General features: G+C 33.8%; 5 protein-coding genes and 1 non-coding gene across 10 annotated transcripts; 4 read left to right on the top strand and 2 right to left on the bottom strand.

Annotated features, from left to right (window-relative positions):
• Positions 1 to 3308: 3308 nt before the first annotated feature.
• LOC133801450 (putative E3 ubiquitin-protein ligase XBAT31) lies at positions 3309 to 6466 on the top strand. Of its 2 annotated transcripts, none has more exons than XM_062239660.1 (8): positions 3309 to 3617; positions 3748 to 3807; positions 3922 to 3993; positions 4098 to 4219; positions 4311 to 4451; positions 4537 to 4644; positions 4948 to 5203; positions 5706 to 6466. In XM_062239660.1, exons 1-8 carry the CDS (start codon positions 3438 to 3440, stop codon positions 6087 to 6089), a joined length of 1323 nt encoding a protein of 440 aa, XP_062095644.1. In that variant the 5' UTR covers positions 3309 to 3437; the 3' UTR covers positions 6090 to 6466. The 2 variants fall into 2 exon arrangements, with proteins under 2 accessions (XP_062095644.1, XP_062095645.1); XM_062239661.1 differs by having other exon boundaries at positions 3467 to 3617; positions 3744 to 3807.
• Positions 6467 to 6534: 68 nt separating this feature from the next.
• LOC133801451 (uncharacterized) lies at positions 6535 to 10394 on the bottom strand. Its single transcript, XM_062239662.1, has 7 exons — positions 8604 to 10394; positions 8416 to 8506; positions 8182 to 8339; positions 8026 to 8077; positions 7838 to 7917; positions 7664 to 7757; positions 6535 to 7563 (listed from the first exon to the last, which is right to left on the bottom strand). The coding sequence occupies exons 1-7, from the start codon at positions 10272 to 10274 to the stop codon at positions 6824 to 6826; spliced, it is 2886 nt and encodes a 961-aa protein (XP_062095646.1). The 5' UTR covers positions 10275 to 10394; the 3' UTR covers positions 6535 to 6823.
• A 2508-nt stretch (positions 10395 to 12902) lies between these two features.
• Positions 12903 to 17594, bottom strand: LOC133801447 (dol-P-Glc:Glc(2)Man(9)GlcNAc(2)-PP-Dol alpha-1,2-glucosyltransferase). Of its 2 annotated transcripts, XM_062239657.1 has the most exons (10): positions 17446 to 17594; positions 16447 to 16531; positions 15974 to 16153; positions 15762 to 15850; positions 14843 to 15176; positions 14406 to 14679; positions 14081 to 14218; positions 13797 to 14001; positions 13336 to 13478; positions 12903 to 13241 (listed from the first exon to the last, which is right to left on the bottom strand). In XM_062239657.1, exons 3-10 carry the CDS (start codon positions 16061 to 16063, stop codon positions 12982 to 12984), a joined length of 1533 nt encoding a protein of 510 aa, XP_062095641.1. In that variant the 5' UTR covers positions 16064 to 16153; positions 16447 to 16531; positions 17446 to 17594; the 3' UTR covers positions 12903 to 12981. The 2 variants fall into 2 exon arrangements, with proteins under 2 accessions (XP_062095641.1, XP_062095642.1); XM_062239658.1 differs by lacking the exon at positions 16447 to 16531 and having other exon boundaries at positions 17446 to 17591.
• Positions 17595 to 17638: 44 nt separating this feature from the next.
• On the top strand, positions 17639 to 21295 carry LOC133801449 (pectin acetylesterase 5-like). Its single transcript, XM_062239659.1, has 12 exons — positions 17639 to 18008; positions 18110 to 18192; positions 18280 to 18409; positions 18494 to 18573; positions 18653 to 18742; positions 18907 to 19031; positions 19441 to 19501; positions 19794 to 19850; positions 19979 to 20056; positions 20137 to 20242; positions 20685 to 20830; positions 20990 to 21295. Exons 1-12 carry the CDS (start codon positions 17783 to 17785, stop codon positions 21095 to 21097), a joined length of 1290 nt encoding a protein of 429 aa, XP_062095643.1. The 5' UTR covers positions 17639 to 17782; the 3' UTR covers positions 21098 to 21295.
• Positions 21296 to 22149: 854 nt separating this feature from the next.
• Positions 22150 to 26096, top strand: LOC133801446 (uncharacterized). 3 transcript variants are annotated; one of them, XM_062239654.1, is made up of 6 exons: positions 22154 to 22275; positions 22372 to 22460; positions 22789 to 22974; positions 23083 to 23156; positions 23275 to 24784; positions 24959 to 26095. In XM_062239654.1, exons 3-6 carry the CDS (start codon positions 22818 to 22820, stop codon positions 25639 to 25641), a joined length of 2424 nt encoding a protein of 807 aa, XP_062095638.1. In that variant the 5' UTR covers positions 22154 to 22275; positions 22372 to 22460; positions 22789 to 22817; the 3' UTR covers positions 25642 to 26095. The 3 variants fall into 3 exon arrangements, with proteins under 3 accessions (XP_062095639.1, XP_062095638.1, XP_062095640.1); XM_062239655.1 differs by having other exon boundaries at positions 22150 to 22460; positions 22794 to 22974; positions 24959 to 26096; XM_062239656.1 differs by lacking the exons at positions 22154 to 22275; positions 22372 to 22460; positions 22789 to 22974 and having other exon boundaries at positions 23085 to 23156; positions 23253 to 24784.
• Positions 25985 to 26057, top strand: TRNAK-CUU (transfer RNA lysine (anticodon CUU)). The gene has a single exon. It is a non-coding gene; the product is annotated as a tRNA-Lys (tRNA).
• Positions 26097 to 26429: the final 333 nt, after the last annotated feature.

Genomic DNA, 26429 nt, shown 5'->3' with positions numbered 1-26429 from the left:
GATGTTTTTAAGTTTTTATCATATATCTTTATAAATTGTTTTAAAGTAATTGAGTTTTTTTATAAATTTTATTTTAAAATTTATTCTATTATAAACTATGAGATTTATAATATTCAAATAATACTAGGCATAAATCAAATTTACATGTAAATTTATATCAAGCATACCTGTATCATTATTTATTGATTGTAAAAATAAAAAAAAGAGTAAATGGGGTGGGCCGGGTATCACTTGAATCAATAGCGGGGCTGGGCGGGTTGGCGCCCTGCCCCGAACAAGGGCAAAGCTACCTCGTCGAGTCGGGGCTCCGACCTGTCCTAACCCACCTCCCCATTTTGCCATCCCTACTTGAGATAAATTGGAAGTAAAAAAAATGTTTATACATTTTTTGACCCTGTATTTTTCCCAATTACCTAATTGGACCTTGTATTTTAAAAAAATTATTTTTGGACCCTATACTTTGTAAAATTGTTCAAATAGACCACTAAACTCAATTTTGATGAAGAAAAAATTGAATATAACAATACAGTTTTTAAGCAGAATGATTTATTTTTGTTCTGAATTGTTTGTTTGGTGAATTATTTGTGATTTCATTTGAGAAAACTTTGATCAAAACCAGATTTAAGGTTCTATTTGAATCATTTTACAAAATATATGGTCCAAAAATTAATTTGTCAAAACAAATAGTGTAAAAAATAATAAACCCTAAAAAAAAACCAACATAGATACATCCTTACACACAAAAAAGTTAGATCATTTTATTTATTGAAAATTGGGGACATATACATACTTCAACCTAGCCACAACTATTTTGCTCGAACCCCAAAACATATTAGGCTTTTCTTTTTTGCCATTGGTATTTACTATTTACCTAATCTTTATCAATAGTTTGATTTCTAGAAAGACAAAATTTGAATCGGTGAGATGGCTATACTATTCACAAAGACAAACCTTTTTCTTTTTTTCAAATATAACAAGCTATCCATAATTGTTTGTTCCTCCAAGCATCCTCGTTAACCTTTTTTTACTTTTATAGAGCTGTAATTACTTGACTAAAACAAAAGGAACATTCAATAATTTTGTGTTTGATAACTTAAATGGGAACATTAATAATAAGCATTGACCAAGTCTAGACACTTAAAGGTAAATGAACACGTCAAAATCAAAGACTAAAAAGGAAAATAAAAATCCCAAAATCTTAATGAGATAAATTTTCTTCTTTCGGCTCCAACAAACAATATTGCTCTATTTGGATTACTTTACCTTATTTATTAGAATAATGATACGTGCACACAAAATTTGTATTTAAATATTATACACAGTAATGTTACAGTAATTTTTAAAATATTAAGTCTCAATTTTAAAAAATATAATTTGTTAACCTAGTTTGTCATGTCACTTTATGTAATATTTAGTACATATTTTGGGCGCACGTATCATTACTCTATTTATATTTTAAAAAATATAATTGATTAAGTTAATATGTTATATTACTGTGTATAATATTAATATTTATGTATATATATTAATCTATTTACTATGTACGCATTTTCAACCAATTTGAATTCCTAGTTTTGTATTCCACTACAAATATCAGAAGTTTTTAAATGAAAATATCTTCATTATAGAAACAAATAATAAATAAAATAAGACTACAATGAAGACTTGGTCAATATATTAACCTTGATGATATACTGTACAGTCTGTCCTCAACTAACTTGACTTTGAATTATTCAGAGTAGTCTTAGAAAGAAAAAAATTTGACAAAAATATCATATTTGGATAAGTAATAACACAAAAATGGTATATTCTAGATGAGGAAAAGACAAAAAAAAAAGTATAAAAATTAGAAGCACAAAAAAGTTATAAATTAAAACCTTATTATGGTTTTTTTTAAAATGAATCTTTTTAGTAATCTATAATTATAAGTGTAGTTACAATTAAAAAATGAATTTTTAAACATGTGTTATTTTTTTAGTTTAAAAATATGTTATTTTTCCTTAAAAGGACATATAACTACTAATAAAGAAAATAAAACCTAATTATCAAATTAATTCCATGATCCTTTCAAAAAAAAAAAAAAAAATTAATTCCATGATTATGTGGCACCTCGAAAGGGAAAAATTAACTAAAGAAAAACACAAAAGTTGACTGCCAACTGTTTGAGAAAAATAAGTGTTTGAAAATTTGCTTTGAGAAAAATAAGTGTTTGAAAATTAAAAATAAAATAAGAGTATTTGAATCATGTGTGAAATGAACTCCATTTTTGACAATGAAAGAGACTCAAATAATAAATTAATATAAAAATAATATAAAGCCAATATGGATGGATCTGATTGGATGCTTTATTAATAGGATTTGACATTGACTACATAGCCTTTAATCTCTCTTCAGCCAAAATAAAAAAATTAAAATTAAAATTAAATGTTATGTTCGGAAATTTTTTTATTTTAAAAGTGTTGTTTGGTAGGACTTAAAATAATAGTTTTTTATTTAATTAATTAAAAATTTAATAATTAAACATAAAATGTGTTTAGTAATTATATTTTTATTTATTATTTTTTTAAATTTTAATTAAAATTTTGAAAATATAATTTTTTCACTTTCAAATATTTTTAATCAGTTTTTAATTTTTCTTTTTTTTTCTTCTCTTCTTCAAATCAACACATCATATTGTTAAACAAAAAAAATAAAAATAAAAATTATCAAACGTGTTTATTATTATTTTTTTTAAAAACAAAAAACAAAAATAGTTACCAAATATATTTTTATTTTTTAAAAATAAAGAAACAAAAATAAAATAATATTTTTATTTTTGTGTTTAAAAAATTTAAAAACAAAAATTTTACCAAACGGGCTCAAAAATTTTTAAACATAAAAATAGAAATATTATTTTTATTTTGTTTTTGATTTTTAAAAATAAAAATATGTTTGGTAATTATTTTTTGTTTTTAAAAACAAAAAATAATAAACTTATTTGATAATTTTTATTTTTATTTTTTTGTTTAACAATATAAAATAATATATTAATTTGAAGAATATAAGAAAAAATAAAAAAACGGTTTAAAAAAATTTTAAAAGTAAAAAATATTTATTTTTAAAATTTAATTAAAATTTTTAAAAATAATAAATAAAAATAGAGTTACTTTTAATTATTTAAATAAAAAATTATTTTTAAGGTGACCAAACAGATCCTAACAATTTCAAAAAAAAAAAAAAGGAATAGATTGGAGGTACGGTCAGCTGCCCGAAATCGCGGTGGGCAGGTCCAAACTCCAACCCGCTCTCGCTGCCCATTACTTAGATTGCCTTTTTCTCTCTCACTAGTCTCCCCTCAACCCAAGCCAAAGTCCTGACTCAACCACACCAGCGTCGACGGCGGCGCGTGGGGGAACTCTTCCATGTACTGCTGACTTCAGTTCAGACTACACAGCGAAATGGGTCAGGGCTTGAGTTGCAGAGAACGCCATGAAAATGCTCTATTTGGAGCTATCAGAGATGGTGAACTGGAGCTCGTCGAGACCCTGGCGGAGGCCAACCGATCCTCATTGGTGCAGACCATCGGTCGAGGCAAGCTGTCTCCACTGCATGTGGCGGCCGCCAACGGTCGATTGGAGGTGAGTGATGAGTTTTGGGTTCTTTTGTTTCATTTCTTCTCTTGACTGGCCATGATCGCAGATTTTTTTTCCGTGTTTGTTTCGCGGGAAAATAATGACATGGGTTGTGTTTGGTTCGTTGACAAGGTAGGTTCTTTCCATGATCTTGGATCGGTGTGGTAACCCAGACGTTCTGAATCGTCACAAACAGGTATGCTAGTGTATATAATTTTCACGCTATATGAAATCAAGGAATATACTTTTTTGTTTCTTTTTTTTTTTGCAACTTTTGTCATTATAAAGAGTTGTTCTATGCTTGGTTTAGACTCCATTAATGCTGGCTACTATGCATGGAAATATCGCTTGCGTACAAAGGCTTATAGAAGCAGGAGCTAATGTAAGTTCAAATATGATATCTATTTTTACCCTTTAAACGATTCTTTGGATCAATAACCATTGATCAAGTACTGATCATCATGGGTTGGGTGTATAATGTATTAGATATTGATGTTTGATTCCGTAAATGGAAGAACCTGTCTGCATTATGCTTCTTACTATGGTCATTCAGATTGCTTGAAAGTCATTCTCTCCGCTGCTCGCTCCAACACTGTTGCAAATTCGTGGTTAGTTCTCTCTCCCTCACACACTTTTTCTCCCATTTTTTTTCATTTTTTAAATGATTAACGTTTGACTTATGTTGTATGGTAATGGCAGGGGATATGCAAGATTTGTGAATATAAGAGATGGAGGTGGGGCTACCCCACTGCATTTAGCAGCACGTCACAGACGACCTGAGTGTGTTCATGTCCTTTTAGACCACGGAGCTCTTGTGTGTGCATCTACTGGTGGATATAGGTAATAGCCCATGTTGGTGTGTACTGATCTTTCATCTTAACTAGTGATGATCTGCCATTTAGATTGATGGAAGTTCCATTTGCAGCTATCCAGGAAGTACGCCACTTCACTTGGCTGCTCGTGGAGGTTCTTTGGAGTGTGTTCGCGAGTTGCTTGCATGGGGAGCAAATAGGCTTCAACTAGACTCATCTGGGTACCCTCTTTCACCCAAAATGCAAATATATAATTGCTTGCACCTTATGTTCTAAAATGGATGGAATCCCTACAAAAAAATTAATTACCATCTTAACATTGTGATAAAGTTGGTTATTTTAAAGGCATTTTAAAATAATTTTGTTTAATTGAATTTGAGACTTAGCCTTGATGTATAAAAAAAAAAAAATGAGAAGCTTTGTTTCCGTCCAATGGAGTTTCAAGCAGAAGAAATTGCTTTGTGAAGAGTGGACTAGTTTATGCAGGATGACTTGTATAGTAATGGACTATTGGACTATTGCAGGAGAATACCATTTACAATTGCTTTAAAGCATAAAAACAGGGCTTGTGCAGCTTTACTGAACCCCTCAGCCGCAGAGCCTCTTGTATGGCCATCTCCTTTGAAGTTCATCAGTGAGCTTAATCCAGATGCAAAAGCATTGTTAGAGAGGGCTTTAATGGAAGCAAATTTGGAGAGAGAGAAGGTTATATTGAAGGAGGCAGTCTCAGAATCATCTCCTTTGAATTCTGATGTTGAGATGGATGATAATGCCTCTGAGGTAATGTGTTCTCTTTCTGCTGTTGGCTTTCTGCTTTTATTTTATATAATCTACACCTTTTACTTGAAATTAAATTAAAATTTAATGCAAGTCTTATTTCAGTTTTGTTCAGGAGATGTGTGAACATAGAATGTAATTTTTTAGACTATTTTATCAAGGCATTTGTATACATTTGAATTCTTCATTTAGGCTCCCTGAGGACATCCATAGCAGAAAAGTTTACCCTTATATAAACAGTTACCAACACTCAAGCTAGACAGAATCTGCCAAAATATTATATCAACCAGAACTTTTTAAAGGATTTTAGTCCTGCGCATTGGGGTTTATGAATCTAATTGTTCTTTTTTTCTCATCTCATTTAACTAGTAAAATAAACAGAGGAAAAAAGTTTTTTCTCTTGACATGCTTGTCATAAGTGGAGAGTCCAAGAATTTTGTTCTTTTTTTTTTTTAAAAAAAAGTGATTTTGCCTTTGTATTTACTTGGGAAAATATTTGAAACAGGCCAGCGAGGATGAGCTATGCTGCATTTGTTTTGACCAGTTGTGCACCATTGAGGTCAGACCATGCGGTCATCAAATGTGTGCTCACTGCATTCTAGCCCTGTGCTGCCATAAGAAGCCCAATTCATTGACAACATGTGCTGCAGCCCCATTGTGCCCCTTCTGCCGAAGCAGTATTAGCCAACTAGTTGTTGCAAACATCAACACCAATAATGAGAGAGACATAGAAAGTAGTCTTTCAAAGCCAAGGAGATCAGGTTCAAATTTCAGTGAAGGTAGCAACAGCTTCAAGAGCTTATCAGCTATAGGCTCATTTGGGAGGATGAGTGGGCGTACTTCAGGAAAAGTTGCTGCTGAATCGAGTGAGGATGTTGACAAGCCTTAAATAAAGCTTATGATGTTTGCTTTTTTGAGAGTGGTGTTGACGATCCAGCCGATGGAGCTCTCTCGGACTTTCTTCCAAGGGCACTGCTAGGATCCTCTTGGGGGAAGTGAGTACGAGTCTTTGAATACAAGTTTAGCGTGATCTCGATGTGCTAAGCATATAAGAGGATTGTTGCATCTTGTTTCTTGCTTTTAATTTTAATTTTTTAATTTTATTTTATAGATTGAAACAGCAGCAATGCTTCTAGAGTTCTCTTTTCCAGATCCATATGTAATCCCGTATAATATATGGCAATCCTTACAATTAAGGCAATGTATTATCTTTTGAGAGAACAAGTCTATGAGCCCTGTTAAAAAAAATATTGTTTCTCTTCTCTAGCCATGGAAGGAAGAAATGAGCAATATTCTTATGTCTATAGTAGATTATGTTCCTTTCAGATTAGGAGGAACAGAAGTAAGAAGAAATTTATTTGCACAACTTAGCCAAGTTCAGGTCAGGAGAAGGGTATTTGGTTTTTACTTTTTAGTTTCTTGAGCTGTGGTCATAGGACATAACTCCAATGTTTTAGTCTCTGCTTTCTTCTCATTAGAATTAAAAAAATATATATTGAACTGAAATGCTGATTTACATTTATATAATTTTAATTGAACATCTAGCTCTACAATTGTTTTTGGCAAAAAACAAGAGTGTATTGTGTTGTGTATAATCCTAGAACTTGTTCCACAAGCTAATCACTATGCCTGGCTTCCAAAAAGACTGGTTTGCCGACCAACTTTCCGAGGCAACCCAAAATTCTGATAAGCTTTGATTTCACCACCTAGCCCTGCTGTCACGATAACCATCCCCCATGCGGTTGCTTGGATGCTCTGACTTCCATGGCTACCACCAATATCGAACCAAGGCCAAGATGAAGACCATGAAGATGATGGTGTTGCACCTGATGCCGATATAGATGGTGAGTCGCCATATCTTATTGTCTCTGCATCGGAACTGAAGGACTCTCCAACACAGCCGCATTCTGTTTGAGAAACTTGACCAAGCTCCTCTTCTGGCTGATAGTTCTCCAACGTCGGGGAGGCACTGGTAGTACCTTTCTTGGGCAATGGTGGTAAATGTCGCTTGCTATTTGTTGTCGTTGGTGGTGCAGCGGCAGAGACTTCATCTCGGGTGGGTGATTCCGGAGCAGAAGGTGTCTGCAAGGATGAGTAGCGTTTGGAGTGACGCTTTGAATGGTGTACTGGTACCAAAGGAGGTTCGCCTTTGATAGTACCGGGCCATGGACAGGCCACTGAAACGTCTCTGCATTGGAAGTGTTCGTATGATTTCGTGTTAATGATGGGTCTTCTTCCTGAGACTGGCTGCCTAGCCTCTTCACGCTTCCATACATACACTTGAGAGTCTTCACTTGCAGATACGACATATTTCCCATTCTCAGTGAATGCTGCTGTTATTTGGCTACTTGTATTTCGAAACCCTGTTTGTTGTTTATACATAAAATTTTCAATATCAAAACCAACTATAATCGCATTCTATTCTTTTATTCGGCCATAGATGACACTGAGTAATGGAGTTACCTTTGAACTTGTGAACTGGGGTTGCTCCATCCAATATTCGTACCCGAGAATCAGCAGAGGTGACAAGCAATTCACATGGATTTGTGGGAGAAAACTGGTTCATTATACCACTTTGGGTGTAAGATAACAAGTTTGAAACAAAAGAAATACATAGAAAAATATTACTGTAATTACCTGAAAACCAGTTATCTTTTTGGCCTGAGATTTCTTCTTGGATTGGAAATCAACTTGACTTGTTTGACTCAATTTGCAATCTGGGTCCACCAAAAGACCATTGAATGAATAATTGAAACAAAAAATAAATAATACAAATGTTTTAGGTGTTCAAGAACACCATGAGAGTGGCATTCTTTGTCACCTACCTTCTGTACTGTACATGCGACAGCTACCTTTGTGTGAACCAATGAAAGCACCCTGCAAATTACAAGAAAATGTTTCACAACATTTCAAAAAAAGACACCAAAGTTGTTAAAAAAAAACATTTTCTGAAAAGGTAAGTAGATGAAATGGAGGTGAACCTGGCCATCAGGGGTGTAGCAAGCTGCAGTAACCATCTCATGAAGATCAGTCCAATCAACAACTTGTCTATCGGGTATGTTCCAAATCCTAACCTTGGCATCAAGTGAGCCACTGATGAAGTAGTCATCGTTTATCGGATTAAACTGTATGCAAGTTACTGCCACAACAAAACACAAAATCAAAACCAGTAATCAACATGTTACACCCTGATTCACAACCAAACATTTCCATACCATAATCGTTGTGGGCAAACATTTTCAAACAGCTCTTGCTTTCTAAATCCCATAGTCTAACAGTTTTGTCCATGGATGATGAAAGAAGCAACTGTTAATCCACCACAAACAAAATCATATGTGCTTGTGTTAAACCAGGTTGAACACAAAAGAACAAGAAAACTTTGAAACCTTTACACATAACATACCTGATCTCGTGACCAAGACAAATCCAGAACATCATCCAAATGGCCATTGAGACAGCAGAATGGTTTGTCTGAGAGAGCAAACACAGTTTCAGGCACGTGAACATAGTCAGGAATAGTACTAGTGCCACCTCTTCTACTAGATGACCCTTTCCCTTTCTTCCTTCTCTCCGATGGCATCAACGGAGCATCAGCAAGAGATTGTGGCCTCTCCGGGGAGTTACAAATGGAGGGATGAAGCGGTGTCGTACCGTTCCCTTCCTCTCTCGATGACATCACCCCACACTCCTGCACTTCCCACACTCGAACTACCCTATCTTCCCCTGCACTCGCTAGATAACGAGCATCCATACTGAACTTGATACACCAAATTGAGCCTTCATGGGCTTGAATCTCTTGACAACAATGCAAAGCCGATAGCTCCTTGTAAGATTTTCCTGTCTGCCGGACTTTTATCCAATCAGAGCTCGCACTGTTAGAGTTCTTTGCAGGTTTATTATGCTCAGCCGCAGGAGCAGGAGGTGGTGGTGGCAGAGCCTCCCTTTCTTTTTCACAAATGAACCCGCTCATAGAAGAAGCAACACCCTTTATGCCATTTTTGAGCAGGGCAACACCCCTTCTCTTGCTCATCCTCAAGCTTCTCGAGATGTAAGAATTGGAAATACCCGATTTCCTCTGGCTCCCGCCATCTCTACCACCAACGTTTTCGCGACGCATTAACTCTTTAACGACGGGGGAATAACCAACGCACTTCTCGAACTCTTCCATCGTGAGTTGCTTCCCTGTTTGAAGGTCGCTAAGCCTGTTCCACATCCCGTCTTCACCGTACTCGTTGACGATGAACTCTGTCCCTGTATCTAAATTCTTGATAAGGAAGAAGGCCCCAAATCGGCTAGTGGACACCATCGAAGACAGAGCACCACCGTGTCTGTGCCTGATCGAACGCCCGACGATGGTGCTTTGATGATCCCTCGAAGAAACTCGGATCGCATCGGCGTAAGGGCATATACGAGCCCTTGGAGCCAAAATGGCTGAGTAAGTTCTAGTGAGCCTTTGTTTCGAATTCGTTCCGATCATATCGTGTTGCCGTTGTTTCTCGAGGGAAAAAGACTCAATATCTCCATCCGAACGAGACCGAACAAGCAAATCGGGAAATTGAGGAGACGGCGAAGACGGAGAAGAGGAAGCCGAAGGCGAAGGCTCTTGTTTAGGATCAACATCGGAGGCTGCAGCATTGTAATCCGGTTTAACCGCGACGATGCTGCTAACCCTCAAGAGATCCTTCTCGGAAGTCAACCCCATTCCCTGAAGCAACCGCTTACGACGCTCCTTGATGGAACCGGGAGCAGCCATCCACACATCGTAGTCGGCAGCGGCTGCAACAGAGACCACGGCGGAGGAAGGAGTATCAGGATCGGAGAAGTTGCGTAGGAAATCGGTGGAGCGAGCGGTGGAGACGGAGGAGGCGAAGGACATGCGGCAGTCGTCGAAACCATCATCATCGGAAGAAGAGAGGTCGAGGTCGAGTGCGAGGGCGGAGGAGATTCGGTCGAAGGACTCGAAGAAGCGGTCGTCGTCATCGTCGTCTTTGAGAGCGTCCCAGTTCATGGTCAAGGTCCTGAGCCGTTCCATGGTGGGGCATTGGGTCGGTGGCTGAGACGGCGGAGCAGACATGGAAGAAAGGAGCGAAAAGAAATGATTTTTGGTGAATGATATGAATTTTAGAGAGAGAAAGAGAGGTTAGTTTGTTAGTTAGTTAGTTAGTTATAAACGGTCTTAGCTTTTTGGAGGGAGGGAAAGGGAATATGATAAGAATTCCTTATATAATTAATTTAATTGAAAAATAAAAAAATAAAAAAATAAAAAAATTATAAATATTTTTTAATTTGATTCTCATTTACATCTCATCACGTCTTTTATCAGTTTTTGTCTCTCTTCTATTATTATTATTATTATTAGAAAAATAAATAAAAGTCAAATGAAAAATAATACAAAATATGTAGTACCTTTGCTAATAATGGCTACCCATTTTCTTAACTCTAATCACTTTTTACCTTAATATTTATTTGTCCTATTAAACTTTTTTTTTTTTGTTAATAATGTGTTTGGTAAAATTTTTGTTTTTGAATTTTTTAAACTCAAAAATAGAAATATTATTTTTATTTTTGTTTATTTATATTTAAAAAATAAAAATATGTTTGGTAACTATTTTTGTTTTTTTGTTTGTAAAACTAAAAAATAATAAATGTGTTTTTATAATTTTTATTTTTATTTTCGTTTAACAATATAAAATGAGATGTTGATTTGAAAAAGAGAAGAAAAAAAGAAATTAAAAGTCGATAAGGGTTTAAAATTTTTTTGAAAGTGAAATATTCTATTTTCAAATTTTAATGAATTTTAATTAAATTTTTTTAAAATAATAAATAAAAATAGAATTATTAAATACTATTTTATGTTTAATTGTCAAAATTTTAATTAATTAAATAAAGAATTATTTTTTTTAAGTGAAATATGATATTTTTAATTTTAAATATGATATTTTTTTTTATGAGGGTTTTGACATCTAATGAACAGATTTTTTTTTTATAAAAAAAAATTAGAGAAAAGAGAGGACTTGTTATCATTACAGATAAAGAAAAAATTGGAGTGGAATCCTCCAAATATAGATTATTTTCATTCAACCTTAAATGATTTTCTTTTTCTTTTTCTTTTGACAAAACCTTAAAGATGTTTACTCATAGATGTTTATATATATAGATATATATATATATATAATATGAATGTATTCAATAAAAACTTAATGATATCTTGTACAAAGGGTCAAAAAAGTTAAAAAGGATTAGGAGACTAAGTTATAAAAGATCTAGCCACACCTCACCATGATAACCCACTTAACTATTCTCTTCTTTTTTTTTTTTTTTTATAATTTTACATAATTTTATATACTAGACTCCCTTCAACTAAATATTTGAACACCATGAAATTATAACAACTATTACAATTTATATTCTCTTGCTATTATAGGTTTCAATAAGTTACCAAAAATTCTATTTTAAGAGTTTTATTTATAATTATATTTCTGAATATAAAAACTTAATTAACTATTTGCTAAAATGGCAATTGTGTGGTTGAGTTGAGTTGATAAAGTTTTGGATTATTAGATTAAAGATTTATATATTTTTGGATCATATGTTATATCATATTACTTTATTGGACCTGTATTTTAATAAATTATTTTTAGACCTTGTATTTTGTAAAATGATTCGAATAGACTCTTAAATTCGATTTTGATGTACAAAAAATTGAATATAATAACACAATTGTTAGTTTGGTGAATTATTTGCAATTTTAGTTCAAAAAAACTTTAATCGAAATCAGACTTCGGAGTTTATTTGAATTATTTTACAAAATAAAGAGTCCAAAAAATAATTTGTCAAAATATATAATCCAAACAAATAATAAGACGAAGATTACTCTATATTCTCAAACGCATTTATCAAATGATTAAATAAAAAAATCACTCTTTATTAAAAGTATTATTGTTTTATGAAACAATGGGTAAGGTCGTAAACCAATTAAAAAATAATTGTAAGAAAACTCTATTCAATACTTTAATTAATGATTTTAATTTTTAGAACTAATTAATACTTATAATAAAAAATATTTTTTAAATAAAATCTAATCTTAATTAACATTCTTTTTAAAGAAATAAATATTTTAAATAAATACTATGTACAATAATTTTTTTAGCTAATTATCAAATTAATCACAACCATTTAGTTATAATTCCATATATATAGTAGATATAAGCAATATGTAATATCATGTTTGCTTAGTTTTATTTATAAAATTTATTAATTACTTTTATTAAATTTATATTAACATTATATAAATTTTGAAATAAATATCATATTTTAATTAAATAATATTATATATTTAATATGATATTATTCTAATAAGTGAGTTTAAATTTAATTAAATATTTATTTCAGTTATAAAACATATGATTTTTTTATTTTTAAATAATTATCATTGTAAAACATCTCAAAAATACTATATTTTAATTTGTTTAATTATTTATTATTTAAAAATAATTATCATTATAAAATATCTTTAAAATATCTTATTTTTAATTTGTTTAATTATTAATTATTTTTAAATAATTATCATGGTAAAATATCTAAAAAATATCCTATTTTAATTCTTTATTTTACTTAAGTGTTTAGAAACTACTGTTAAATATAAAAATTTCTATTAAATATAAGAATATTATGTTGAAGTTAACTTTCAAAATAAAAAAAAAATCAAGAATTTCCGTTATCATAGAAGACATATAAATATAAATATAGAAAGAATTATGGAAACCATTATATTTGTACTTCTACCATATAAACCTTTGGGTCCCAAGGTCATGGTCCCAGTAGAATGGCCTACACAAGAACATGGCCATTGTGAATACATTGAGGGCCACATACAAAGAACCCATCAGAACCCAGCTTTGGATATCATTATTATGGGAATGAAGAATCAAGAAAAAGAATGGGATGGTGTAGTATCTGAACTCAATCAGTGGAGCAGGGATCAGAACTGCAGCAGTGGCCAAAAAATAACCCATCACCCAAATCTTCCTCTGATTTTTCCCTGCCATAGGAGAAACAATAACTGAGACACTGTATCCATGAATTGTACAATAACCCTATGAAAATTTTCAGTAAAACAAACTCCTTCTACCAACCCAATCTGGTGCAGATGGAAAGCCATGAATAAACATATAGCGGAACCAGGACGTATTTCATTGGCCAATAAGCTTTGATAATCTTCCGCCATAGATAGAAGGTGTAGTGCCGATTATCAGCAAGAAGATATGGATGCGCGATGCTGCGATAATCAAATTTTTGCATCACACTTGGTATGATAAACATAACATGAGTGCTTGAAATGAATAGCAGGTACAATAAAAACATCAGATGAGAAAGTTCCTTTCCTAGTTTAAATGGGAAACAATGCAATCCTGATTGGAACCGTGTACAATATTATCATAGTTTAGGTCTATATTTTCACATGAGAACACAATTTACAACTACAGGCAAGTATGAATCTTATGCAAGTATTCTATAAAAAAGTTGTGCTCAACTTGACTTTGAAAACAAATGAGTCAATACTGAAAAAGTGATCAGAGTGTAAAATGGGCCTGACCTGAAGAAATGAACAGAGATGAAGCCAGCAATAAGTGCCAAAATCACTTGAAAGAAACTATGGGGCCTATTCTTCCATATTGATTGGAAGAAATTTACAGTTTCTCCAAAACTGAAATAGAGGGGAGCCATAACAAGAGCAGAAAATATACCAAAGTACATGATCTGTGCAAAATGTAATGAAACTGCATGAGCTTCTTTTGCACCTGCAATACTGGACCAGAGTAAGAGAACAATGGAATTAACATGTGAAAATGTTATTAAAAGAAGTGGCAAGAGATTTACCAAGAACTACACTCCCATTCCAGCGGACAAAAGCAACAAATGCTACCAATACGATAATAAAGGGGGCAAAACCAACAAAAAGCTTCTTCTTCATACGCAAACTTGTTAAACATACAGCAATAATATCATCAACCAATCCTGCAATCAAAGTAACCAAAATATGCCAAGAACACCGTAATTAAAAAATCCAAGACATTTAACATGAAGTGTTAATTTGGCTAGTTACAAAGCAAGAATTCTGATTTTCCATTGCACAAAGAAAATGGTAAGACCGTCTATTGAGTGAATTGTGTTAACATGAAGGCTACAAAGACATAAATCAAACCTGAGGTGCTTATTCTTGAAGAGGCACTTGTAGTGTGAGTTGACTGTGCACTAGTATCTACTTTGCTACTGATCTTTCTCTTTCTCAGGTTTGAGCTCAAAATGGCATTATTTTCAGGAGCCTGCTGACCATTCTTCCTGATGGAGACACTGGCATCATCGATGTCTACTTTGTCTCTTTGTTGGCCTAAAGTAATATTTATAACCTCACTGCTCGCAACAAAAAGCATCCATATAATATTTGTTTGTCGAATGACCACTGCCAACGCACCAAGCTGCAGTAAGAGATGGAATACATCAGCACTTGATTACAAGAAGTCAAGGACAGTGCACGAAAAACGAATGAAGTAAATGGCTGCGGAAATAATAAATCTACCAACATTTCTAGAATATTTAGAAGTCAAATTTTGGGAGACAAATTTAATTTAATTTATTTACCAATCCGCTGAACCAGTAATTCTTCCTCAAACAAGCAAGATACATAGCAAGCACAGCAGTAAGTGATGCAACATCTGTATAATAGAGAAACGTGAAGAACCAATGGAGAGGGTACATGGAAAGGACGACAGCGTAAAATGTAGCTTTTCTATCATCAAGAGCTGGTCTCAACAGGGTTATAATCTCATACAGAAGAATACTACATATTACTGCCAAAACACCATTTACAGATCGAAGGATAACAGGGGAGCACACTTCAAAAATTGAGGAGGCTCCATTTAAGTATGACAAGCCTGGAAACAGAGAAGTAACATGGGCAAGTGAAAGATAGTACCTGCAATAGTATTAATATTTACATTCAAAATTCAAATCCCCACTGACACGATTAATCATTTGGGTGTTGAATTCAACATTGAAACTAGTTTTTCAACTTTGCAAGAGAATCAAAGACATGTACAAGCAAGTTGAAAAATAAAAAATAAAACAAAAGATCAGTGAAGCGGAAAACATGAAGTTATAATAATCCAATTCCAGTAGCACAAAACTCCCATTTTTGACACCAATGCTTGTTATATATGGTCACCCAAAATGCAGCAATTTGCCTTTCTACAATTACAGGACTCATTTGATTCCAATGTTTCTTATAGACAGTAATTCTCTTTCAGCATTTGTTACAAAGAAACCTAAAAGTTGACTACTTGGGTTTCTTAAATCCATTTTTCTACAGCTACACAAATTACTAGACCACAACTACTTAAAAAGCATTAAGGTATATAATTTAAAACTATCACTACACTAACTCTTACTCACGCATCTAGCTGAAGAGAGCAGTATATAAGCAAATAAACCAGAATTGAATTGGAACCAAAATTAAATTTTGAAAGAAAAAAAAAAGGCAAAAAGAAGATAAGAGTCTTACAGGCCAGGAGGAGTAGTAATCATGGGATCCCAGCTTCTGAAATTTCCTTTGCAGTACTGTTGAGCCTGAGGTATGTGGAATATCTCGTCCTACAAATTACAAATTATGGGGTCTAAAGTTTTTTCTGACAAAAAAAATTAGCATAAACACAAATAAATTCAATTAAACTTCAAGAACAGGTCACGGAAAGAATATATATAAATTAGGGTTACCATGTAGGGTTCAGGCACAATTCGATTGACGAGGATAGAAATGGGAATGACCCACAAGCTCACCATCACTGCAACTGCTACTCTTCCCATCTTTCTGATGACTCTTACCGATTGTCCCCTTCGTCAATTGGGCAAAACAATGATGAAAGAGAGCTTTTGAAATGCCGTGTTTTGGTCTCACTGATGAATGAACAAAACAAAGGCATTACAAACTCATGCCATGATTGTATTGCTTAAGGCTATGTTTCAAGCTTGGATTTTGGATTTTGAAACATTCGTAAATGTTATAACTAATCTTTGGAATCACCACTACAAATGTATTTGCGGTGGCACATATTCTTTTTTGAAAGGAGGTGGTACATATTCCATGATTGTAGATTTCGTACTCTACAATTTCTAAGGAAAATTACTATATCACAATCAAAACTTGACTTGAGAATAGAGCTAAGAACATAAGTGCAAAAGGTTCTTACCAAGTTGCAGCCTATTTTCTACCCCAAACAGATGGTATCTGGTTCATTTTCACAAGCTTTAGGATGATTAGAAGCTTACTTGATACTGAAATATAATTATAAACAAGCACAGCTTTATTATTTGAATAATAAATCACGGTTTAAGCAATATATATTATAATCAAAATAGTAAAGACACAATACAAGTACACTACATTACCTGTACTCCTATTTATATGTTAATGAATTCTATATCTATTTTTTTTTTGAAAAAGAGACAAAGGTCAAAAGACTGACCTTTACTCAAATAGTTGAAAACCCTCACTTATGGCGGAGGAAACCCGAGGAAAACCGTGGTTACAAAAGATTCTATATCTATTAAACAACAGATTAGGCGCATAAATGAGTTTATAAAAGTTAAGAAATTTATAAATGGGTTTCAATATGTTTTTATAAGTTCATCCAACTTATTACCCAATCTCTTTCTTTTCTTACACAAAATAATTCATGAAAAGATACTGAAAAACACAATGGAACAATCAAACAAACAGATAAGGCGCATAGCAGCAAAAATATAATAGCTATAATTAAATGTGAATTCTTTCAGTTCAGTTCAGTTCATTATTTATTTATTTTTTTCCTCAAAGTCAGTCAAATCATAGACTTCCAATCAAATAACAACTGGTCACTCTTTAATTTCTTAAGCCTTCAACCATTTACAAAGAATTAATTACAGTTCATCAAGATAGCTACCATAGTGGTCTAGATGCATACAAAATATATCAAAATGGACAAAACCATTAAATTCAACATTTGTATGCTAAAAAATCTAAAACACATAGCTTGAGTAAACTAAAAGTTCAACAAAATCATTCAAAACACACTTCTATTCAGCTAATCATTCCATCAAACATTTGGTATGCCATGCATTATTTAAAATGTTCTGAACTATTCAAAAGGCATCCATCCTAGGAATAACCTAGAATTATAGATTAGAAGATGAAATTGTTTGTATCTCACCATTGAAAGACTTCAAAATCAATGTTGAGGAATCGAAAACAGTGATTGTCAATCCATAGCTCGGCGTGACCAGTAGTAGGAGTCGAGGTCAGAGCAGAACTAGCGACGGTGGGTTAGGGCTCAGCAGTGGAGGGGGCGCCAGCAATGGTGGTACCGTCGAGCTCCAGATCGAGTTTGTGATCTTTTTTCATATCTTTACATATGGTATTTGGGCTTTCATTGGCCCATGGGCCCAAGGATGAGTTAGTGGGCTTCTGGCGCCAATATTTATAAAAGTTCGGTAATGGAAAGTCAAAGTGAGAACTGTACAGTGAAGCTCTAAACTCAGAGATCTTCAATGGCGACCAATCATAAAGTTCGAGTTCTGGTTTGGTTGAGAAGATGGTCAAAGAGGGATTGGGCAATTGCAATTTCCGTTTTCGCAGTCATCATCTTCGCTCTCACTCTCACTCTCTCCTTGAACTCTTTCTCCGACGATTCCTATTCTCCGTCTCCGGTCGATTCCACCGCCGACGATATCGTTGACTTGACCCTCTTGCGCAAAGCCAAGTCTAGAGGCGCCCGTACTTGACCCCTGCCCTATTCTATCTTCTTCTTCTTCTCCTTTCCTTCACTGTACGAACGAACAGACTCTGAAAATCTTCGCTTGCTTGTCGTTTTGCAGTTTGTTTAGATGGGAGTGTGCCTGGTTATCATTTCCGAAAGGGTTTTGGATCTGGGTCTGAAAAATGGCTTCTTCACGTCGAGGTTTGTATTCCGAATTCAATTTTCAACTTACTCCATTTATTGTTTGAATTTTTCTTTTCTCAATTTGGGATTGAGAATCGTGTGTAGGGTGGAGGTTGGTGCGATACTACAGAATCGTGTTCTTTCCGTGCGGGGACCCCATTGGGCTCTTCCAACTATATGGAACGTCGAATTTCCTTTTCTGGGATTTTGAGCAGTGACCCATTGCAGAATCCTGGTACTTGAAAAACTTTGCTTAAGCCACTCTTAACTACTATTGGTTTCTGTAGCTTTATGCTGTGTGTTTGTGTGCATTTTCTAGATTTTTTCAACTGGAATAAGGTCAAGTTACGATATTGTGATGGTGCATCCTTTGCTGGCCACCCCGAGACTGAGCTGAAAGTAAGTTTTAGGTTTATGAAGATAAATATTTAGTTATTGATACTGCTGTATTTATTTTTGGTGTACTGTTGTAATGTAGACTGGGAATAATCTTTTCTTTAGAGGCCAACTTATATGGGAAGCACTTATGGATGAACTGTTATCAGTTGGCATGTCTAGAGCAAAACAGGTCTTTCTCTTCTCTATAATTCGTCAGTTGTTTGTAGTGTGATTCTAATATGGTTAAACTAGTATTTGTCTTTAAAGTTACAACAGAACCATGCCTGCATGCATTTGAAGTTAAAAACTATACTGTGTATATATAAACCTGATATATGTGGAATCTTGTTTTAGGCTCTTCTTTCAGGATGTTCTGCTGGTGGGCTGGCTACTCTTATACATTGTGACGATTTTCGCCAACTTTTTCCAAAAGATGTAGCAGTGAAGTGTCTTGCTGATGCAGGTTTTTTCCTTGATGAGTATGTCTTATACTTTGTGCACCTGACTCTAGTTTATTCGCTGAGCAAGAAATTATTTATTTATTTATTTGTAATCTGCTAGGAGCATCTGGATCACACATTCTTATTAAATATCTTCTAATTGTGATATGTGGGGGTTGTGATTCGTTTAGCTTCATGTTTATTACCCTGCGCAAAAGGGCTATCATAATATTATCACTCATTCCAACTTTTTTATCTTTTAGAAACATTGGAAATGTTATTGTAGAAGTGACTTTATCAATCTCGCTACGCAAGGAATTGCATGACTTACATAGAAAATGACTACTTGTAACACGCATAATAACTTTTTCTGTACATCCTCTCTGCTCTTAAGTATAATTTACTGCAAATAAATATTTTGAGACATACAATGTTTCCTACATTTCAGGAAGGATGTTCTTGGAAACTATACCATGAGATCTTTTTATCATAATGTCTTCACCCTTCAGGTTATGCCCTAATTTTTTATAGCAATACTTTTACATAATTTGTAGTTTTCTTGAGTTGATACTTGTATGAGGCTGTTCTATGAATTTTATCATCTATATTTATACTCTACATGTTGTTCATATCTACCTTTGTTTATTTATTTTAGAAGGGTCTTTGTTCAAACGAATGTCTAGCCAAAAATTTATTACTCAGATCTCTCTTTCCATCTCCCCTCCATAGAAAAGAGTTTTGTTATTTAAAGGCAAAGCATTCTGATACAACTTTCTTATTTTAACTGAAATCAATCTTCAGAGTTTAGCAAAAAGCTTGCCGAAGGAATGTGTCGAAAAGATGGAGGAACCATCAGAAGTAGGTTCTTTTAACTCTTCTCCTCTTTGGTTTTCATATATTGCATCAAATTTGAGATGTAGCTCCCATATTTCTTCTCGGTCTTGATTTACAACATATACCTTTATTACCTTGTTTTGCAATGCCAGTGCCTCTTTCCACACGAAATTATCAAGAACATAAAAACACCAGTGTTCCTTGTCAGCCCAGCTTATGACTGGTGGCAGGTAATTTCCTCCACATCCAAACTTCATTATGGATTATAGTTCTCCATTAGTTTCTTTTTTACTAATTGGGTTATCATCAGATACAAAATGTCTTGATACCAGGTACATCAGATCCCCATGGCTACTGGAAGAAATGCAGACGAAGCATTCTTAAGTGTGATCCTAGCCAGATTGAAATACTAGACGGTAATAGCTGAACCAAGTTACACTGTTGAAGTGATTTCTAGTCAACTTTATTCATAAAACTGATGCTGGTTTGTAACTCATGTGTACTTACATGCAAGCAATTTCTGAATCCTCTATTGCAGGACTACAATCTCAAAAATCTCACAGTTGGTAATTGAAACAAGTGGATGATTAGAATTCATAATGATCAAGTAGATCCTGTGGAAATATAAAATAAATAAATAAAAGTTAAGAAGTTCTTACATAAAATTTGGTTCAGGAACAGGAGATACTTGGTCTAATTCTCCATTAGAATCCTCATATAGAGTTATTAGCTGAAGTCTCATTTAATTCTTTCTGAATCTCCACTATTAATTTTTCTGTCAACTTAGCATTTGCCAGGATCCTAAAATACTGCATGGCAATGTATGTGGTTTTAATGCAATTCACATATTCCATGCAGGTTTCAGAAAGTCATTTTTGAGGACCCTGAGTGATTTCCAGAAAAAAACGGATGGGGGAATGTTTATAAATTCCTGTTTTGCTCATTGCCAGACATGGTTGACTGAGACATGGCATTCATTTAATTCTCCTAGATTAAACAATAAGGTGAGGAAAATATTTGAGTCTTGTCTGTTCTATGAAAATCTGATGAAGCTTTCATGTTTGTTACAACCGCTCTTTCTCGGCTCTGTTAACTCCAGTTGGATTGTTCTTATTCATTGTTAAATTTCTAATATGCAATTGAATTTTATCACTGTGGAACAGACCATTGCGGAATCTGTTGGTGATTGGTACTTCAACAAAAGAGTGGTGAAACAAGTTGATTGTCCATATCCATGTGATCCCACCTGCATTCATGTGGACTTTTCATGAGCCAAGACCTTACCTTAATTAATCTACATGGGATCTTGTCTTCCTCTTTTTTTTTAAATGGAGAAATGCTTCTTTGTGGTGTTGAAATACTGTTTTATTACCATTCTTTACTTTGTCAATGTACATTATTGTCTACACCTTATTTGACTCTACAAACATTAGTTGGAAATAAAATATAGGGTTACTCATTTGGTATCTTATGTTTTTGCAAAGTATCATTTTGGTACTTTCTGTTTTCAATAATGCTCATATATTACCTTGTACTTTAAAATTATACATATTTAATACCCTAGACTCAGATTTAATAGATAAAATTTTGTTAATATGATCAAACTGTCATGAGTTATATGTAATTAAGTAATTAAATTTAAATTTAGAACTTACATAATTGACAGCAGTTTGATTAAATTGGTAAAATTTTATTAATTAAATTTGAGTTTATGGTACTAAATATGTACGATTTTAAAATACAGGGTATCATATAAGCATTATTGAAAACAGAGGGTACCAAAATGATACTTTGCAAAAACACAGGGTACAAATGGTTACCTTGTGAAATACTATGATTAGCAAGTTATTTGTCACAGAAAACTATACTTCTCTCTCTCTTTATAAATATATATATATATGATGTATACATATACATATCCATATATACATATCCATATATACATATATATGCATACAATACAGGTTCATCAATTTTTTTTATTTATATCAAAATCGAACTTTTCAACGCATGTCACAATTCAAACAAACATTTTGACTTCTTTTATTTATTTCATGGCTCGAACAATGTAAAATGGAAAGGTTTGAAGCAGTAAAAAAGGTAGGCCTACATTATCTTGACTCTGGAAAAATCAGAGTTTTTGTTGTGACTTCATGCATTTGTTAAGTTCATAGTTATAGTTGATAACTAATAATGTTAAACCACCACATGTAAAGCTTTGGAAATATGGTTTGGTCCATTCCATTCCATATCATAAAATTATTAATGAACAACCTTCATTCAATGTTATACTAGTGGTTGTGGTGTGTCCATTAGGACACTTAACAAATCCCTCATACAATCGACCTCATATTGTCCACCATTATAGACCCTTTCTTTTTATAAAAATAAAAATAAAAATAAAAATTAAATTAAAAAAATAATTTTTTGTGTTTTGTCTGAATCAATGGTAGTCTCCACATTCTACCATCATCAAATTGAAATTTCTGTATTAGCTTGAGTTGGTTCAGTTCTTTTTCTCACACATTTCTTTTTGTTTATGAAGGCTTTTTCCCCTTGTATTTCTCTGATAAAAAGAAAGGATTTTGAGGACTACTTTCTTCCAAAGGCCAAATTCTCATTGCCTTTTGTTCGGTAAGCATTGTCACTTTTTAGTTTTTATATTATATGAATATATATATATAAATAATTATTACCAACAAATGCACAATGATGAGAACTATTTAAATTTCTGGGGTTTTCCCTTTAGCTTCATATCTTCAATTTTGTTTATTATTTCCATTAAAATGTATCAAAAATGTGTCTTTCTAACTCTTAATTTTTCTGTAGAGAGTGTTTCTTAAGATTTAAGATCTCATATTATGTTATATATATATATATATTAATTTGAAAAAATCAACTACTTTGTTATTAATTTAATGTGTTTTCTCTACCCCGTGTAACATTTAAAAAAAAAAACAAGATCAGAAGCAATAATTTGGTAAAAAAGAAATGGGGAAGAACTTGAGACAAAAAGGTTCAATCATATCTTTAAGATCGAGTAACGAGAATGAAGGAGGACATGCATGGGGTTTACTTCATATCATCAAATATCATCACTGGCGTCGTGTTAAGAACAAGCTCACTCATAAAACCCCTTCTCCTGTTGGTAAGTATATTTTCGGATCCATTATGCTTTTTCAGATGTGTGTTTATGATCACTTTGAAAAAATCTGATATGGGTTTTCTTTTACATTACCTGTTTGTTGATGACCAGAAAATCATGTAGAGTTGCCAAGTTCTAATCCTAACAAGCAAGAACAAGATGATGGGCATGTGTATAAACCTATTGTAAGTTTTCAGATTAAAGAAAAACAAAACATGTTCTTAGTTTCTGCTTGGTATGTCAATAATGGATATTGAATGACTGAACCAAACCAACTGCAGTATCTGATTTCAAAATTATCAGGTTGAAGAGAGAAGTAGAGATTCCTCTCCAAGAAAGAGCAATTCTGTCAAATCTCGAATAAAGTCATTTCTTGCTGAAGAGATGAATCATAAAAAGGGCAGGCATCATAGGAGTTCATCCTGTCCTGTAAGATCACATTTGACAAGAACAGATTCCATTCACCATTCACAACTTCCTTATTTGGAACCACTTATCAAAAAGTTGGAGTTAGATGGTGAGCGAAATAGCGAAATCTATTCTGCTTCCAATGAGCTAAATCCAATGGCAATACAAAGTAGTGATTCCAGTGAAGAATTCAGTGCCAGGGTTGTTATTGATCAACCACAACATGGCCACTTTGATGAGAATCCAACTTTTCTCCAGGGAGAGTTGGAGAATGCCACAGCATTTATGTTGAAACAGAAGTCTACACATGAAAGAAAATGCAGTGTGGATGCTTTGGCTAGCCATCCCAAAGAGTATTTAGATGCCTTGGATATAATCAGTGTAAACAGGGAGTTGGTGATGAAAATTTTGCAGGATCCAGGGTCTCCTTTGGCTCACCACTTTAGTAATCACCAAGCACTGAGCGCGAAGCGAGGACTAGACAAGTGTGAGACATTCCCATCATCTGGATCATTAGGAAAAAGAGGTTTAGAACCTAGCAGACTCAAAAATATGCAGAAGGTTGATTGCACAACACAAGGAGTTGCCAAAAGGTCTCATAATCCTTCTCCAGCTTCTGCTGAACAGCGAAAGAACCATGGTGAGACTCATGCTGTTGTTAAGCATTTCAAGACTCTTAAACAGAAGATTAAGCATGTAATCAGAGAAGGAAGAAAAGAGAGACATATCATTAGTATGGACGCCATCATCCATAAGATTCCACATGGACAAAATGTGGAGGAGGAGATTGATAATAAACTTAATAGTTTGGCAAATTATGAAGAAGGTAAAGACATTGATGGTACTGGTTATGAAACTGATATTTCAGTTTCTTCCCTTGACAAAAATAAAGAAAGGCGGCGCCAAATGAGAAGAGCCTCATCTCTCACCGAATCATTGGATCGCTATTGCCAGTTGTATGAGACTAGTTTCAACCGAGAAGCTAAACACCAAACCGCTGAAGGATTGAAAATGAAATTAAAAGAAGAAGGTTCCCCTATTAGTGTGCCAAAGTACTTGGCCAGGATTTACTCCTTACCTGACCTAAATTCTTTTCTTGATCATGAGGAATCTTCTGATGCTTTGACCTCCTCAGAAGTGCAAGACAACAGTGCCATGGATCACAATGTTAGCACAAGTAGTTATGATGAACCAAAAAGTCTTGATGTTCCAATAGGCACTGAAGATCAGTTGCATCTGAATGATGATCATATGGCGAAGAGCGTTATTTCTAAATCTTCGGTTGAGACTGGTGCAGTAAATTTTGTTACAGATGATGAGCTGGGGTTAACATCAATATCAAATATTGAAGAATATAATCAGTTGTGTTCTCATATGCATGATTATGGAAGCTTGACATTAGAAGGTTTGCCTCTTAGTCTTTCCTTCTATGCTCTTTTGCAATACATTATATCAAACTAGTCTACTAAAATACCTCTTGCTTAAAAGGCTTAGTGGTTTACTCTTTCCATTAATGCACTTTTTGGCTGAACATGGATTTTTATTTTTATTTTTGGTCAATGATTTTATATTGAAGCAGAATCAGGAAAAGAGCCAATACTTGTTGATGAACCAGCTAACTTGGTCGAGGACAAGGAGCTTGACATGGTTGCACCTCAAGGGTCTGAAAGTGCAAAAACACAAGAAACACTTGACAAACAGGTAATGGAAGAAATTTCCCATCTTAAAGTGAATGCAAAAGACAAAGCTGAGTTCAGTTATGTGAGAGATGTACTTGAACTATCTGGGTTCAGTAGCAATGCATTGCTTGGAACTTGGCACTCTGATGATCAACCAGTTGATCCTTCAGTTTATGAAGAAGTAGAGGGTTCCTTGGTGGTTGATCCCAACACTTGTGCAAACGAAGATATTGAAAGTGATCACATGCTATTATTTGATATAATAAATGAGGTTTTGATTGAGACATATGCAAAGTCATACAGTTACTGTCCATTTCCACTGTCTTGTGTTTCACACATGAGTCCAATGCCAGCAGGGCCACATGTTCTGAGAGAAGTGTGGTCCCTTATAAGTTGGTACTTGAGCTTCAAGCCAGAGGTTGGCCAATCACTAGATTATGTTGTGGGACGTGACTTAGCAAAAAGTCATGGGTGGATGAACCTTCAATTTGACACAGAGTGTGTTGGTCTTGAGCTAGAAGACTTGATTTTTGAAGATCTCCTAGAGGAAGCCATATTGGGCTTCGACTTAGTTAGTCCATGACCATATATATGTTACTTCAAAGTGGTCTTCTAGGCCTACAAGCCAAAAGTATGGACCTATCTCAACCCTCTGTCTTGGTGGGATGAAGGGCTGAGATTGCATGGCTGCTTGAAGAGATAGTGCATAGCATTAGAAATTTTGTACATATATTGTGTTGTAGATTCTTAGAAAACTAAGAGAGATAAAGTATACACGTATATATATATATATATATTTATATGCATGTATTACACTGATTTTGTAGTGTTGAGTTGAGATTTTTGGCTACAAGGTAATGCTTAATTTTGTAGTGTTGTCAATACTTACATTTTTCATATAACTAAAACTCGATGTTGACAGGTAAGCCCGTCTAGCTCAGTTGGTAGAGCGCAAGGCTCTTAACCTTGTGGTCGTGGGTTCGAGCCCCACGGTGGGCGTAGTCATTTTTTTCCTTTTTTCTTTTTTTTTTTCTTTTCATTTACTTTTTTTTCTTAATCCACGTGTTTGGTTTGAGATTTTAATAGGTAAAAAGATGATATGAATAAGGGTTTATACATTTTTTTTTTTTTTTAGACTATGTGTTTTGCTACATTATCTGTTTGGACTATGTATTTGATAAATTATTTTTTTGACTCTGTGTTTTGTAAAATAGTTCAAATAGGATCCTAAAATTGATTTTGACGAACAAAAAATTGAATATAACAATACAGTTCTTAGGCATAATGATTGTATTTTTGTTCTGAGTTGTTAGTTTAATGAATTATTTATGATTTTAGTTCAAAAAAACTTTTATCAAAATCGGGTTTAGG

Source organism: Humulus lupulus, chromosome 9 (genome assembly GCF_963169125.1).
Source record: "Humulus lupulus chromosome 9, drHumLupu1.1, whole genome shotgun sequence".
Classification (NCBI taxonomy): domain Eukaryota; kingdom Viridiplantae; phylum Streptophyta; class Magnoliopsida; order Rosales; family Cannabaceae; genus Humulus; species Humulus lupulus.
The sequence above is the reverse complement of the archived record's forward strand: the minus strand, read 5'-3'. Positions and strand labels throughout refer to the sequence as shown.